At 46.2% G+C, this 17323-nt stretch overlaps 2 protein-coding genes across 2 annotated transcripts; both read left to right on the top strand.

Moving 5' to 3' along the window:
- The first annotated feature begins 6877 nt into the window (after positions 1-6877).
- Positions 6878-8632, top strand: LOC128846755 (olfactory receptor 1020-like). Its single transcript, XM_054046003.1, has 2 exons — positions 6878-7394; positions 8208-8632. Exons 1-2 carry the CDS (start codon positions 6878-6880, stop codon positions 8630-8632), a joined length of 942 nt encoding a protein of 313 aa, XP_053901978.1.
- Positions 8633-13003: 4371 nt separating this feature from the next.
- LOC128846753 (olfactory receptor 6B1-like) lies at positions 13004-16889 on the top strand. The gene is made up of 2 exons (XM_054046000.1): positions 13004-13093; positions 15930-16889. Exons 1-2 carry the CDS (start codon positions 13004-13006, stop codon positions 16887-16889), a joined length of 1050 nt encoding a protein of 349 aa, XP_053901975.1.
- Positions 16890-17323: the final 434 nt, after the last annotated feature.

Genomic DNA, 17323 nt, shown 5'->3' with positions numbered 1-17323 from the left:
TTTAAGTAGAACAGTATCCTAAACTGTATTATGGTATTGTACCCAAACATTGCATTTCAATGGGAGATTCAACTTCCTTTATAGGAACAGAACAGACTCCTGAAACTCTTATCACAAAAGTGGTCCATACACATTCAAATAGACCCATTGTCTTCAATGGGATCGATCAAATGATTAAGGGTTTACAGGATTAGGTTCCAAGTTTGTAAATTGTTCTGGATGAAACTGACAATGCCTGAGCTGTTAGATCAGAAGGAGCATTATTTGAATAAAGGTGGGCAGATGAGTGATAAGTCTTAGGCCCATTGCTAAGATGAGGAACATATTTTCAGCAAACTTCTTGGCAGATTCCTGAGGCAGCTGGTTTAAGGCCACCAGTGTCTGGCATTATAATCTTCACTTATAGTTCTCTCACCCACAAAGCTGGAAAATGAGGAATTTGTTTCCTTGGTTGTGCTGCTCCAGTTCCAGTAAAAAAAAAAAATGCATGTTAGAGTAGTTTGGCTGCAAAGATGAATTCTATGTACAGGCTGCAGAACTGGACTGAAATCAGAATCCAAACATCCTCTGCTCAGTGCAAGCAGAAGCATTCATCTAATGATCTGGACTTGATGTGATGCAGTATGAATGTCATGGATAATTCAGACAAATGGGGAGAAAAAAAATAAAAAACACTGTTAAAACACCTTCTGTTCCCCCCCCCCCTTGCGGACTCCTGACCAACTTAACAGCACAATATATATGCAAACAAATGTAAACAATGCCTTTGTTTATGTTTGTTAGCATATGTATTGTGCTGTTAAAGCCATATAAAGAATTAATGCCCTCCCTAGCAGCGTTCTAGCCCCAAGTCTTTCCGGTACCCCATAATCGCTATATATCTCTTGCCGGTACTGCGTACTGAAGGGTACCGCCCTACTTGCACTACTCGTTAAAATAGATATAACATGGGCTTAGGTAGGGCCTGAAGCGAAGCCTGCTTTCGTCCCAGATCGTGTTTTCCTGAGCTTAATTGGGCTTTGTGTCCTGCTCTTACACAGTGTCTCTCAACCTTTCCAGACTACTGTACCCCTTTCAGGAGTCTAATTTGTCTTGCATGCTCCCCAAGTTTCACCTCACTTAAAATTATTTGCTCACAAAATCAGACATAAAAATACAAAAATCTCACAGCACACTACTACTGAAAAATTGATGACTTTCTCATTTTTACATATAATTATGAAATAAACCAATTGGAATATAAATATTGTACTTACATTTCAGTGTATAGTCTATAGAGCAGTGTACACAAGTCATTGTCTGTATGAAATTTTAGTTTGTACAAACTTTCCTAGTGCTTTTTCTGTAGGCTGTTGTAAAATTAGGCAAATCTCTGGAAGACCTCTGTGTATCCCTAGGTTACACGTACCCCTATTTGAGAACCACTGCTCCTACAGAGTCATAGAGTCATTGTGGAAAAGTGGAGATGAGGAGACCTTTTAAAACCTGGGACCCCAGTCTTTTTAGGGCCTATATTAGATTCTACAGGGGGTACAACTGGTCTGGTGGAAGACTTGAACTTGTGGCTGCTTAAACCTCAGAGAATGGCAGTCAACTGTGCTCAGTAAGAGGGTGAAGGTGAAATGGACTCAGCTGGAATGCTGAGCATTCATTCATTGTAGGATGAAATACTTCTAGACACACACATATGCACGCACACACATGCACACACATATATGATAACTTCATGGGTAGCAGAGGGTGGGGGTGGGGAAGGGGTAGCTATACTTTATAATGGGCACTAGGGGCAGCAGAGGGCGAGGAGGGGAGGGGGAGTCCATACTCTATAATGGGCACTAGCAGCAGCAGAATGTGGGGGTGGGATGGGCGGCTATACTGTATAATGGACACTAAAGGCAGCAGAGGGTGAGGGGTGGGGAAGTGGTCGCTATACTGTATAAAGGGCACTACATGCAGCAGAGGGTCAGGGGTCAGGAAGGGGCATCGACACAGTATAATGGGCACGAAGGGTCAAACAGGTTTCAGACCAGTGTTTTGTTTCCATTCTTATGATTTTTCGATCACACCTGATTATGGGGAATAACACATGGACAGCAGTAACCATTAAAACTGTGATTTTAGTTAAAGTATTGTTTAAGTAATTAAGAGTTGATAAACTTGGAATTTAACATTTGAAGTTAAAACTTGGAATAAAAAAATGTAAGTCAAGCTTCATGACGATTCAGATCTCTCCCTTTTTTATATATTCTGGCCCTATATTCAGTCAGTATCCTTCAAAGAGCTAAGCAATAAGCTTTGATCCACAGCTGCTATATTTTTGTCAGATTACTTAAAAAACAAACAAGTAACCTCCTTTTAAAAAAAATGCCATTATGTGAGCCACAAATATTCAGAATTGGGCATTATGAAGAACAAAGGTTTGGTGACACAAAATTATCCAAGAAGAGAAAGGGAGAAAAGACCAAACTCTTACAGCAATTCAGTGGCAGTTGGGTGCTTGTTGTGTACATTACCCGTTTTTGAAAATCCCAACCTACATGTGTAAAGCACCTTGTTCTACCTGCATTTTATCTGAGGAAAAGTAGGGTAACGTTTTCAAAAGCATGTAAGAGAACTTCAGAAGTGACTTAGGAGCCAAAGTCCTGTTGACTTTCAGTGAGATTTAGGCTGCTAAGCCTTGCTAACTAAGACATTTTGGAAAATGGGATGTAGGCAGCAGAATCATTTCTTCACAATCAGAATAACATTCACCCACTAAGCAGACATTTATTTTAGGATGAAATGTTTTTTTTTCTCTCTGCGGGAGTTTTCCTTTGAGACTAGAAGTCTGACTCTACCAACGTTGTCTAAAAATCAACCAAAAACTAACTTCCCCTTGCCTATTGCATTCCCCTGAATGCCTCTTCCCGCAGAAGGTTATATAATGAACCAAAAAAGATGTTCCCCATTTGACAGAGGGTATGAGGCACAGGGTTATGTTACTAGACATGGAACGGAGCCTTTTCTAGATTGTCGTTCCAGTTACTGCGCACGTGGAGGTAGGTGAATGCAGTGGGGAGAGAAAATGGACTGAATAACCTGGATCCTGTTCCCTGAAATACTGCATGAGGTGGTGACAGCAGAGACCCCAGCTGCTGACAGACCCGTCTTAGAGGTAAGTCAACATTTTCCTCCCTGCTCCTTGAATCTTGAGGAGTTTGAAGCAATATAGGTTTGCTAGGTTACTAACCCCACTGGAATCAAAGGGGCACTGATCTCTCTTAAACTCCCAATCCAAAGCAAAATGACTGAATTTGGGAAAGTAAAGACCTGTCAGGTCACGTGTATCGTAACTCCTTACCTGACCCCCATCACCTTGGTATCTGGGCACCCCCCTGCCTTGAGTGTATCTATCCTCCCACCACCTCTGTGCAATGCTATTACCCCTACTTTACAGACTGGACCTGGCGCAAAGAGGGGCAGAATTTATATTGGGCACCTCAAGACACAGACCCCCCAGGTGGATTGGAAATCGATGGGCGTTAGGTATGGCCTCTACTCAGGCACCCGGGTGCATTGTTAGGTACCTACTAGCCTTTGGTAATCTGGCCTGAAAGTTACAGAAGGAGCTGGTGACGAAGCAGGGAAATGAACCAACATCTGCCAAATCCAAGGCCAGCGCTTTCAACACTGGAGCAGCCTTCGTTCCTCTCTAACCTCCCCTCCTCCATGCTGCACACCAGAGTTTACTTTTCTTGGTGGCACTGGCCTGGCTGGGGTGCTGAGAGGTCAGCGAGGTGAGGTGGGTAATGCAGAGCTGATAGCTGCTGCTGTGCACAGTGCTTGGGGAGGAGACGTTGGCTACGAGCAGGCTTCACAGAATGAGATTTTATTTTTGCGATTTGGACCACTAATGTTGATTTTTATTAAGGGATTCCCCCCCCCATGTTATTAACTATTTTAATATTTACTGTTATGGGGAAATTAAATGGGGGTGGGGTTCAGGTAGCACTGACAACGGGGGTGCGGGGTGACTCCCAGCAGTGACAGCGGAGATACTGGTGGCTCCTTGCACTACCGAGGGGTCCAAGACACCGGGGCGCAAGGGGCAGGGGAGGCAGCTGCTCTGACCCTGTTGTTGAATAGCTCCATCCATGGGCAGAAGCCATTCAGTGGTGGTTGGCCTCCCCCACAGCAAGGCACTCCTCCTCCTCCTTCTCTGCCTCCTCACAGACCCAGCTGGGGCTTTCGGCTCTGGCAGCCTTCCCTGCACCTTGTGCCTGCAGGGATGGGTATCACTGGCCCCGCGGCCATGCAGGGAATACTTAGCAGCTTTGCTGTCTCAGCCCCGCTCGCTCCCTCCCAGGACAGCTGGGTGCAGAGGGTTCCATGCACGGCCAATGGGCCGGTGACACCATCCCTGCAGGCACAAGGTGCGGGGAAGGCAGCACTAACGCCGACGGTTGCTGATATAGTTTGTTGTTAGTTTCAGGGTGTCAGCTGATATCGACGTTTACCAACGTCTATCAATGGAAATCAAATTCTGCCGAGCTAAGATATAAGTTTCAAAGAAGGCTAAAGGCATTAGTTGTCCAAATGCCATTGAAATTAAAGGGCCCCATCCTTGAAGTCAATTGAAATGTTATCTCTGACTTCAGTGGAAGAAGGGTCGGACAGAAGAGAAATATTCCTGGGGTGTAAAAATAACCTTGTGCATAACTCTGTGCAGGATCAGGGCCTTACTGTGCAGTTAATAAGGATTAGTAAATCGGTCTAATAAAAGATATGACCTCACCCCCCTTGTCTCTCTGAGGATCAGCAACGACAAGTGAGACAGTTATGGCAGTCTAGACAGCCACCAACAGGGAAAGAATTAATATATTTTTAATCAAAGATAAAGAAGAAAATGTAGAGCTGGAAAAAACTTTGGATTGGCATTTTTGATGGAAAATGTGTCAATCAAGATCAAAATGTTCCCTGGGAACATATTAATGTATAGAACATGTTGTTCAGGGAGTTATTGTATAAAGCAGAGGTTCCCAAACTTTTCGGCATCACTCACCCTTTTTAATTTTCGAGAAACCCTCATGCCCCCCACCTCTCCTTTACCATCATCCAATCCCCCATGATCCTAGTCCCCTGACTGCCCCCTCCTGGGACCACGTACCCCTAACCATCCCCCCAAGGTCCCCACCCCCATCCAATCCCCCCTGCTCCTTGTCCCCTGACCGCCCACTCCTGGGACCCCACCTCCATCCAACCCCCCCCCCCCCGCTCCCTTTCTCCTGACTGCTCTCCCAGAACCTCTGCCCCATCTAACCGCTCCTTGTCCCCTGACTGCCCCCCGGGACCTCCTGCCCCTTATCCAACCTGCCCTCCCCCCGCTCCCCACCCCCTTACCAGGCTGCTCAGAGCAGCAGGACTGGCTTATTGGAAAGCCTGGGAGATGGGCAGGTGCAAGCTGCGCTGCCCGCATGGTGGCATGGCTGCGGGGGAGAGGGGACAGGAAGGGAGGGGCCAGACACTAGCCTCCCCGGCCGGGAGCTCAAGGGCCGAGCAGCCTCGCGTCCCCCTTGGAATTTCTTCACACCCCCTCCAGGGGGGGGTGCCCCCCAGTTTGGGAACCAATTGTATAGAGCTTTATGAAACAATATAAAATGAAATAAAATAATATAAAAATAATGTAATAGAAATAAATGTAAATAGCTATAAAATACAATGTAATATAAAATAAAAAATATCCTAGAAATACAATTAAAACAGATAAATAATTTTTTAAAAAGTGAAAATTGGAATAAACACCAACATTTAAAATCACAGAATTGAAGATTAAATGGATTTTCGGGTTCTATATCCCTCTCACAATATGAAAATAGCACATTTCTTACAAATTTCAAACTTTATACAAAATTTCTTTCTTGCAACAGAGAATCAATTTCTAGCTAACATGGTGGTTTCCAGGTGGAGATGTTTTGCTTGTTCCTTTTTAATGAAGATCGTATTTCTAAAAGTATATTGTCCTACTGCAGGACAATGAAATCTTTGTCCAGGGAAGGAGAGGTATTTGTCTGATGATTAAAAACTTTCAAATGGCTGAGTTAGACGGCCCATTTTCAATGCAATTCACTTGGAGTTGGCTGTCCCCACACTGTGAATCGTTCCCATAGTTCCTCGGTTTGTTTCTTTGTTGACGCTTCCTCTAAAATATCAAATCTTGGCCTCAAGTATCAGGGGGTAGCCGTGTTAGTCTGTATCTACAAAAACAACAAAGAGTCTGGTGGCACCTTAAAGACTAACAGATTTATTTGGGCATAAGCTTTCGTGAGTAAAAACCTCACTTCTTCGGATGCATAGAGTGAAAGCTACAGATGCAGGCATTATATACAGACACATGGAGAGCATGGCATTCGAAGAAGTGAGGTTTTTACTCACGAAAGCTTATGCCCAAATAAATCTGTTAGTCTTTAAGGTGCCACCAGACTCTTTGTTGTTTTTGTAAATCTTGGCCTGTTTGGCCTACGGATCTCCAATCTACAAACAACACTGTTCTGCTTTCATACACCAGGTAATGAAACGTGATTATTTGAAGCAACACTTTTTTGTACTGTTGTACCTATGCCCCATCACCTTAATGTTAGAGTGCTTGGTGCCATCTGTCAAGTTACTACACATGTTTCCAGAGAGATTCATGTTTTGTTGAACATGCAGCCTGCTCAGATATGAAATGTGCCTCAGGAATCATGAGATGGCATATCCCCACCCCTGGCCTCCATTCTCCACTCACCCATCATTCCAGTAGCCAGCAGAAGGGGACAATGAAAACAGTGCTGATGTTTTATTGAGTTAATGCTGTTTTTCATTTATGTTTAAGTTAATTTATTTCATGTATACAAACCCCATGGCGAATCCAGAACAGGGAAATCAAATGTCTAACACAGAATTCGTCCTCCTGGGATTCGGGGATCTCCCAGAACTTCAGATCCTTCTATTCCTGCTGTTCCTAGTGATCTACATTGCGACCATGGTCGGGAACATCCTCATCATGGTGCTAGTTGTGGTTGATCAGCGTCTGCACACTCCCATGTACTTCTTCCTGGGGAACTTGTCCTGCTTGGAGACCTGCTACACCTCCACCATTCTGCCCAGGCTGCTGGCCAGTCTCCTGACTGGGGACAGAACTATTTCATTCAATGGATGTGTCACACAATATTATTTCTTTGGTTCTCTGCTTGCTACAGAATGCCTTCTCCTGTCAGTGATGTCTTATGATCGGTATTTAGCCATATGCAATCCACTGCACTATCCAGCCCGTATGAGTGGCAGGTCTTTCCTACAGCTTGCAGGTGGCTCTTGGATAGGTGGCTTCCTACTTAGTAGCATAACAACGCTGTCGATATCACAGTTAGCGTTCTGTGGCCCTGTGACAGGGTCGGTAGCTCACCGCTGTGGCGCCTCCTCCTGGCCGCTTCGGGGAATTAGTTTTGCGCCAGTAGAGCGCCCTCTTTGGGTGGCGTTCCGCCTGTCGTCTCACCTCTGTGGGGTGCACGGACTTGCGTTGCTCCCAACGTCGGCGTTCTCTTCCGGAGCACTGCCCTCCGACAGTGTCCCTTTGTCCAATCACACCCCCTTCCGGGGGGGGGGTTAAACAACAGCCCCACACCCTCGAGTCCGATCCTCAGAGTCCAGGACCCGGTGTGGTTCTGACCGGCCGCTCCCTGCGGCCCTTGGCTGTGCGTGGGACAGCACAGCAAACAAAGGGGGAAAAAGGGGGGGGACTCAGGCCCGCCCACTACTCTGAGTCCCGGTCCAGAGGCCCTCAGCCGACAGTCTCACTGTCTTCCTTCTCCTTCCTCCCCTGACTATCCCTCTGGACCGCTTCCCCAACAGCCCTTCGCTACGCTAGGCCTCCTCCTCCCAGGCCTGCTGCCTAGCAGGCTATGGAGTAGGGCCTTCTCCCTCTCTCTCAGGCAGGCCTGCACTGCTCGGTCCATGGTGCTGGCCTCCCAGCTCTGGAAACAGACCTTCCCCTCTGAAGGCCTGGGACAGACTGACTGCTCCTGCTCTGGGCAGCCTTTTATATGGCTAAGCCGGGCCTTGTTTGGCTGGCTACAATCTGCCTTCTGATTGGCCCTCTGTAAGCCCTTCCCTGATTGGTTGGGCGACTGCGCAGGCGCCTAGGCCTGCTGCAGCCCACCTTCTCTGAGTGTGGGGCAATCGCCCCACCACAGGCCCCAATGCTATTGACCATTTTTTTGGTGATCTCATCCCCCTTGTAAAACTCTCCTGCAATGACCCTCACCTGATGGAAATGTTGGCTTTCACACTAAGCTTGCTTTTCTCAGTGGTCCCATTCCTACTTACCTTGATGTCCTACACCTGTATCATTTCCACCATCCTGAGAATCCTGTCCACCACCGGGAGGCAAAATGCCTTTTCCACCTGCTCCACCCACCTCATCGTGTTGAGCATTTATTATGGAACTCTGCTGATTGTCTATATGTTCCCAACCACCGACATCCTGAGCGACTTTAAGAAAGTTTTCTCTGTCATCTACACAGTCCTGACTCCTCTGGTCAATCCCCTCATCTACAGCCTGAGAAACAAAGAGGCCCTAATGAAAGCTTGCAGGAAATTCATGTTTCGACCATTCTAACAGATCAATTTCCTTGGGTTAAGCTAGATATAACATGAGCTGGGGTAGGGCCCGAAGCGAAGTCCCAGGTCGTGTTTCCCTGCTCTTACAGAGTCACAGCTGTGGGCATAAGTGGAGATGGACCTCCTAACACCTGTAACCCCATTGTTATTAGGACCTGTATCAGAGTCAACATGTGGGTACCCATCAGCTGGTGGGAGACTGGAACTTGTGGCTGCTGAAATTTCAGACAATGAGGGGAGATTGTGCTGAGTGAGAGGGTTCAGGCGAAGTGGACTCACCTGGAACACTGGGCATCTATTCCATGTAGGGTGAGACACTTCTAGATATACACACACCCCTGAAAAATCAGAAGCCTGCATTCTAAAAATACAGGGTTGCAATGTCAGCATGGAACTCCAATGTTAGAAAATTGAATAAATAACTTTCTTTTCATACACTGTATTTTATCCCCAGGCTCCCTTCAAAGGAGCAGAAAACCCAAAGGAAACCCTCTGACCTGGGCCCCGGAACACAGGACGTTAGCACAGAACTCATTATTTGCCTGTTTTCAGCCATGATTTTGGGTCAGTTGTTTCCAGATACTTGGGGGCCCAGTGGGATTTTCAAAAGTATCTGGGCACTTGACCTACTGGATGGGGCCCTGAAGGAGAGTCAGGCAGGGGATTGCCCACCTTCTCCAGGCTTGTGTGTCGTTCTGGGGCTTCGGCGTCCAGATACCCAGTGTGGGGCTGCAGAGGACATGTTCGGTGGCATCTCTGGCCCTTTTGATGCAAACACTTATGTGCCTACAGGGTTTGCCACCAAGCTTGGTTTTGTGAATCCCTGGGGTCCAGAATCTGGGATTCAGATTTCCAAAGTGGAGGCTTTATGTATACAATCCAAGCTCCACGTCCCTATCCTCATGTTATAGCTGGGGAAACTAAGGCAGGAAGAGGTAAATTTACCTCCCCAGAATCACTCAGCAGTCTAGTGGCAGGGACAGTCATAGAAACCAACTATCCAGAGTCCAAGTCCAGTGATCTGTCTGCTCCACCATATCCAGTTGTAATTAACAATGGGACCTAAGGATATTAAGTGTGCAACTCCCATTCACTGTCTATAGGATTTGGATACTTAACATCGGCCTCTTATGGGAAAACCCAGCCTGTACATCTACAGCCAAACCATTGTCCTGAGAATTCCTTCTACTCCCAGGGGATGTTTTCCACCATTTCCTTCTCCTCTTTTACCTTTTTCTAGCAGACCCTAATAACTGTGGGCTTTGCACCAAAAGCATCGTGCAATAAAATAAATAAATGGAGTCCTCTTTCTGTCATCTCTGTTGTCAGACCTCCCCTTATCTGTCACCTTCGTGAGTGGTGTGTGGAATAAATGTGCAACGCTTGTCTACACATAGAAGTTGGACCACTTTACTTATATCTGTCTATCCCTGCCTGTGACAGGGTCGTGTGCCCTTGGGCTGAAGAGCCAGGGGCCAAGCCAGCCCTGGTTAGAGAAGGGTCCCCAGCTGACGGGAATCAGGCCATTTCCAATAAAGGGCTGAAGGAGGCCAGAGAAAGATGCAAACTCAGGAGGCTGGAGTGAGACTTCAGGGAGTAAGAGAGGCTCCTGCAGGGTTTAATATTCCTTAAAGTGATGAAGAGTCAGTCAACTTGGAATTAAAAATTTAAGCTGCAGTCTGAAAAGATTGAGCTCTCTCCTTGTATTCTAACCAATGTGCAGATTACACGTGTTTCCCTTGAAGAGTTAAGCAATGGGATTTCATCCCTGTCAGCCTGGACTGTGCATGAGCCGCTCCTTGGGGGACCCCCCTCTCCTGAGACCCTGCCTGCATCTGCCTGAGGCCCTGCCCCCCTCCGCCTCTTACCCAACCACTTCCGGCCCACCCCCACCTTGCTGGAGTCCTGAGCCCCTCTCTCCCCCTCGCAGGTGCTGGCCCCGCAGCCCCAGCCCTGGGCTGACCTGCCCCAGTGCCACAGCCTCCCCTCCTCGCACGAGCACCAGGCATTGTAACCCCAGCACCCACAGCCCTGTAGGGCCAGGCAGTGTGGCCCCAGTGCCCAGGGGCCCCCAGAGTTGGGCAGCTCCAGGTGTCTCAAGTCCCGGCCACAGGCTCTAGCCCCAGCCCCAGCCCCCTTCCTGGAAGAGGAGCAGCCTGCCAAGGCTGGGGCAAAGAGGAAAGCAGCAACCAGGAGGGGGTCTCAGTGCGGAGCATGGGCGGGGCCATGCTTGGCTGTTTCGGCAGGCTTAGCCTCCCCCAGCCTACAAAACATGCCACCCAGGCCTGACAGCAATGTTTTTTTTTGCCAGAGATCAATTAAAAAAACAAAGAAGGAAACAAACACTTTTTTTCCAAAATACAATTATGAGAGGCACAAATGTTCAACATTTGGACATTATGAGCAACAAAGTTTGACACAAAATTTTTCACACCGGGATAAATAGGAATGAGAACTTTCTGCATAGATAGGGAGCAAATTATTGTAGGAGATTACTGGGAATTATAACAGTCTCCTGGTTGGTTTTGCATTCAGAAATAAGTGGCTATTTGTATCCTTCTGTAAATGCTGGAAGAAACCTTTCCTTCAGGGCAAGAAGTGACAGTAGGTCAAAAACTTCATGCTGAAAAAGAAGTGTTGGAATCAAGTTGTAGAATATATTGCAATGCACACACCTGAAATGATTTATTGACTGGCCCATGAATCAGATAGAATCATAGAATCATAGAATATCAGGGTTGGAAGGGACCTCAGGAGGTCATCTAGTCCAACCCCCTGCTCAAAGCAGGACCAATTCCCAACTAAATCATCCCAGCCAGGGCTTCGTCAAGCCGGGCCTTAAAAACCTTCAAGGAAGGAGACTCTACCACCTCCCTAGGTAACCCATTCCAGTGCTTCACCACCCTCCTAGTGAAATAGTGTTTCCTAATATCCAACCTAGACCTCCCCCACTGCAACTTGAGACCATTGCTCCTTGTTCTGTCATCTGCCACCATTGAGAACAGCCGAGTTCCATCCTCTTTGGAACCCCCCTTCAGGTAGTTGTAGGCTGCTATCAAATCCCCCCTCATTCTTCTCTTCTGGAGACTAAACAATCCCAGTTCCCTCAGCCTCTCCTCATAAGTCATGCACTCCAGACCCCTAATCATTTTTGTTGCCCTCTGCTGCACTCTTTCAAATTTTTCCACATCCTTCTTGTAGTGTGGGGCCCAAAACTGGACACAGTACTCCAGATAGTGTGAATGGAGAACACTGTCCTTTACGGGATGGAATCAGTGCTATTCTTTGGTTCACAATATCTCTAATAGACCAACTAGACACTTACAATTCTGGAACAAGATTACATTTTTGTATAATTGCTGTAGTACTGAAGAAGCATGAGACACTGAAACTTTTCTGGGACGTGGGAAAAAATTCTTTGTATGTTATAATCTCAGGTCTCTTACTTCCATGTTATCTTGGTATGGGCCTTTCCAAGAACCCTAAGGGAGTTAGTTGACAAATTCTCATAGCAATCTCATGGGAATTGGGTCTTTATTGCGTACATTACCCCTCTTTGAAGATCCCAACCTAAATGTGTAAAGCACCCTGTTGCACCTGCATTTTATCTGAGCAACAGGCTGCACTTCCTCGTTTCAGAAATGACTGACCAGGAAGCATTGAGCTAAGGGTAACATTTTCAAAAACACTTAAGCAAACTTCAAAAGTGACATAGGAGGCTAAATCCTATTGCCTTTCAATGATATTTAGGTTGCTAAGCCTTAGCAACTGAGAAACTTTCAAAAATGGGACTTAGGCTTCTAAATCACTTAGACTCTTCTAAAAATGTTACCTGAACTAATTCAGTGAGCTCATTGGATGAGGATTGAGTATATGTGTGCTTGCTACGGAGGGCAACATTGGAGAAAATGTAAGATTAGCTAACTCTGCTGACATTTTCAAACCTTTCTAACTCAGAGTCTAAATCACTGAGGCAGCTGTAAAATCTAGAATTAGTGTGTTATTTCTCGACAATCACCTTAGCATTCATGCAATAAAGAGAGAGATTTGTTTGAGGATTAGAAGTTTCTTCCCTCTGCAGGACTCTCCCTTTGAGAGTAGAAGTTTGACACTGGTTTAGTTTTAGAAAATGTCAGTAAATACCAACTTCCCCTTGCCTGTTGCATTCCCCACAGCACACATGCCTCCGGAGACCGCCTCTTCCCACAGAAGGATATATAATGAATCAGAAAAGATGTTCTCCATTTGACAGAGAGTATGAGGCACAGGGTCACAATACCATGTTTGGAACGGAGCCTCGGTAGCTTTTCTAAGTTGTCATTCCAGTTACTAGGCACCTGGAAGTAGGTGAATGCAGTGCAGAGAGAAAATGGACTATATAACCTGGATCCTGGCCCCTGAAATGCTGCACGAGGAGGTGACAACAGAGACTCCAGCTGCTCACAGATCCGGCTTAGAGGTAAATCAACCTTTTCCTCTCTGATCCTTGAATGTTGAGGAGTCTGAAGCAGTGTAGGTCTGTTCAGTAACTAATCCCATGGGAATCTAAGTGGAACTGGGCACTGATCTCTCTCAAACTCCCAACCCAAAGCAAAATGACTCAATTTAGGAATAGGAAAGACCTGTCAAGTCATGTCTATCCTAGTTCTTTAACTGGCTGCCATCACCCTGATATCGGGGCACCTCACAGCCTTGAATATATCTATCCTCCCACCACCCCTATGTGATGCAATTACCCCTGCTTTACAGATGGGACCTGGCACACATGGGGTAGATTTTTGGAAGTTTTTTGGCACCTCAAGATTCAGACCTCCCAGTGGGATTGGAAATCGATGGGGGTTAGGTACGGCCCCTCCTGAGGCACCCGTGTGCATTTTTAGGTACCTACCAGCCTTTGGAAATCTGCCCTGAAAGTCACACAAAGACCTGGTGATAAAGCAGGGAAATTAACCAACAACTGCCAACTCCTCAAACATGGGAGCCAGCACTTCAAACACGGGAGCAGGCTTCATTCCTCTCTAACCTCCTCTCCTGACCCCTACAGGGTTGTGCCCTCACTGGCAGCTTCTCCCTCACAGGGCACTGAGTGAACTGCCGTGGGGAAAGCAGAGCTGCTTTTTGCTGCTGTGCTCGGATCAGACACTGGCTATAAGTGGACTCGGCACAAATCGGTTTTGTTTCTCCGCTTAGAAGGTTAACATTGGGATTATTTTATCTTTAAGATTCCCCACCGCCAATTTTTAACTATTAAATTTTCCAGTAGCTCAGCAGGGGTTAAGATGCTTGTCAGGGTGAGGGCAGTGCTGCCAGCGAGGTGTGGGGGGTTCTCGACTGGCTGAGGGATCCAAGACACCAGGGAGCAAGGGGCAGGAAAGGTGGCTGCTCTGGCCCAGTGGAGCAGAGATCCATGGCCAGGGCTGGGAGCAGGAAGCGGAGGATGGTGGGGAGCCTCTGGCCATGGGAGTGTTCACCTCATTGTTGAACTGCCCCATCGATAGGCAGTAACCAATCAGCAGCGGGGTGGCCTCCCCCACAGCCAGGGACTCACCCGCCTCCTCACAACCCGGGCCTGCCAGGACTGCAGACTTCCCCGCACCTTGTGCCTTCAGGGATGGGGGTCGCCAGCATGCAGCCGTGCAGGGATCCCTCTGCAGCTCTGCTGTCCCAGCCATGCTTATTCACTCCCAGGATAGCTGGGTGCAGAGGGCTCCCAGCCCGGCTGTGAGGCCGGTGACACCATCCCTGCAGATGCAAGGTGCAGGGAGAGACCACACTAATTCCCACTGTTACTGATAGTTTATATTGATTGGTTTGGTTGTATCAGCTGATATAGACCTTTACCAACATCTGTCGATGGAAATCTAATCCAACCGAGCTGTATGTTTAAAGAAAGCTCAAGGTGTTCGCTGTTCAAATCCCATTGGAATCAAAGAGGCCCCATCCTTGAAGTCAGTAGAAGTTTTATCTGAGGTGTAAGTGGAGAAGTCTCGGACAGAACAGAATTATTCCCGGGGTTTAAAATTAACATTGTGCATAACTCTGTGCAGGATCAGGGCTTTACTGAGCAGGTAATACAGCTTAGTAAATCCACCCAGGGAAAGATATGACTTCACTCACCCTCTCTCTTTGAGGATCAGTGATGGGTATTGAGAGAGAGTAGTGGCAGACTAGAGAGAGAAGATTAGTGTTACCTTTAACCAAAGATAAAGAAGAAAACGTAGAGCTGATAAAAATTTCTGATTGGCATTTTTGATGAAAATATGTTTTGTTGATAGAGATCAAAATGTTCCAGGGGAAAAAAATCAATTTCTACGCAATTTTGTTTACGAAAAGGGTTATTGTATAGAGCTTTATGAAATAAAATAACATAAACTGAATAGAAATAAATGCAAATAACTATAAAACACAATGAAATATAAAATAAAAATATACTAGTAATAAAATTAAAAATTGGTAAATGCATTTTAAAAGTAAAATGGGAATGAAATCCAACATTTGAAATCATGGAATTGCTGAAGAAATGGAAATTCAGGTTCTACACAACTCTCATAATATGAAAATTGCACATTTTTTACAAATTTCAAATTTTATCCAGATTTTTTTCTGGCAAGAGAGGATCAATTTCCAGCTAACATGTTGGTTTCTAGCAGGAGTTTTTTTGGTTTTGGTTTTTAATGAATATCACTTCTCTATGTGTAGAGTATATGACTGCAGGAAAATGAAGTATTGTCCTGGGGAAGTAGAGGCATTTGTCTGATGATAAAAACTTTCAAATGGCTTTAATACAGCTAGGTGGCCCATTTCCACTGCAATTCACTTGGAGTTGTCTGCCCACACACTGCAAATCCCAGCCTTAGTTGGTTGTTTGTTTGTTTCTCTGTTGTGGCTTCCTCTAAAATATCAAATCCTGGCTCATTTTGCCTATGGATCTCCAATCTATAAAGAACATTGCCCTGCTCTGATACACCAAGTAGAGAAACATGTGACTATTTGAAGCAACATACTTTTGTACTGTTTTACCTAAGCCCCATCACCTTAATATTTGAGTGCTTGGTGCCATCTGTCAAGTTACTACACATGTTTTCAGAGAGATTAATGTTTTGTTGAATCTGAAGTCTGCTCAGATATGAAATCTGCCCCAGGGATCATAAGATGGCATTTCCACTCCCCTGGCCTCCATTCTCCACTCACCCATCCTTCCAATAACCAGCAAAGGGGGGCAATGAAAATGGTGCTGACATTTTATTGAGTGAATTTTCTTCATTTATATGGCAGAGTTCATTTCTTTGCCATAGACAAACCCCATAGGAAAACCAGAGCAGGGAAACCAAACGTCCATCACAGAATTCATCCTCCTGGGATTTGGGGACCTCCCTGAACTGCAGATACCTCTCATTCTGCTGCTCCTAGTGATCTACATCACAACTGTGGCTGGGAACGTCCTCATCATTGTGCTAGTTGTGGCTGATCGGCACCTTCACAGCCCCATGTACTTCTTCCTGGGGAACTTGTCCTGCTTGGAGACCTGCTACACCTCCTCCATCCTGCCCAGGATGCTGGCCAGTCCCCTGACTGGGGACAGGACTATTTCATTTAGTGGCTGCCTCACACAATATTATTTCTTTGGTTCTCTGGTTGCTACAGAATGCCTTCTCCTGTCGGTGATGTCTTACGATCGGTATTTAGCGATTTGCAATCCACTGCACTATCCAGCCCGTATGAGTAGCAGGGCCTGCCTCCAGCTTGCAGGTGGCTCTTGGATAGGTGGCTTCCTATGTAGTAGCATATCAACATTGTCGATATCTCAGTTAACATTCTGTGGCCGCAATGTTATTGATCATTTCTTTTGCGATTTTATCCCCCTTCTAAAACTCTCCTGCAATGACCCTCACCTGATGGAAATAGTGACTTTCACACTGACCTTGCTTTTCTCACTGGTCCCATTCATGCTAACCTTGATGTCCTACATCTGCATTATCGCCACCATCCTGAGAATCCCGTCCACCACTGGGAGGCAAAAGGCATTTTCCACCTGCTCCTCCCACCTCATTGTGGTGAGCATTTATTATTCAACTCTGCTGATTGTCTATATGTTCCCAACCACCGACATCCTGAGCGACTTCAAGAAAGTTCTGTCTGTCGTCTACACAGTCCTGACTCCCCTGGTCAATCCCCTCATCTACAGTCTGAGAAACAAAGAGGTACAGGAGGCCTTAAGGAAAGCTTGCAGGAAATTCATGTTTGGACCATGCTAACCGATCAATTTCCTTGGGTTAAAATAGATATAACATGGGCTGCGGTACAGACTGAAACAAAGCCTTCTGTAGTCCCAGGTTGTGTTTCCCTGAGCTTCATTGGGTTTCATGTCCTGTAGTTACAGATTCAAAGCTGTAGGAGAAAGTGGAGATGGAGAGACATCTTAAAACCTGTGAATCCAGCCTTTTTAGCACCCATATAAGATGCCCCAGTTGCTGATCTGATAGTGCTTCTGGAGGTATTGTTCAGTCCTACATCTGAAAGGAAATAAGCGATCTATTGGTAAATTGTGTCCAAACGAGAGGGTGTAGCGGTATAACTATTTCCATAACACATTTGCACCACTAACCAGGATAGTTATCCTGGTGCAAAATCTGGGTGGAGACCTCATGAGAGTCCCTGTGAAAAATAAAAAATAAAAAAAAAATAGTCT

Source organism: Malaclemys terrapin, chromosome 12 (genome assembly GCF_027887155.1).
Source record: "Malaclemys terrapin pileata isolate rMalTer1 chromosome 12, rMalTer1.hap1, whole genome shotgun sequence".
Lineage (NCBI taxonomy): Eukaryota > Metazoa > Chordata > Testudines > Emydidae > Malaclemys > Malaclemys terrapin.
The sequence above is the reverse complement of the archived record's forward strand: the minus strand, read 5'-3'. Positions and strand labels throughout refer to the sequence as shown.

Excerpts from the sequence above, each read along its gene's own strand:
- LOC128846755 (XM_054046003.1), top strand. The coding sequence starts at position 6,878 with ATGGCGAATCCAGAACAGGGAAATCAAATGTCTAACACAGAATTCGTC. Across the intron at positions 7,395-8,207 it reads ATCACAGTTAGCGTTCTGTG|GCCCCAATGCTATTGACCAT; the intron begins GCCCTGTGACAG and ends GCCCCACCACAG.
- LOC128846753 (XM_054046000.1), top strand. The coding sequence starts at position 13,004 with ATGGACTATATAACCTGGATCCTGGCCCCTGAAATGCTGCACGAGGAG. Across the intron at positions 13,094-15,929 it reads CTCACAGATCCGGCTTAGAG|ACAAACCCCATAGGAAAACC; the intron begins GTAAATCAACCT and ends TCTTTGCCATAG.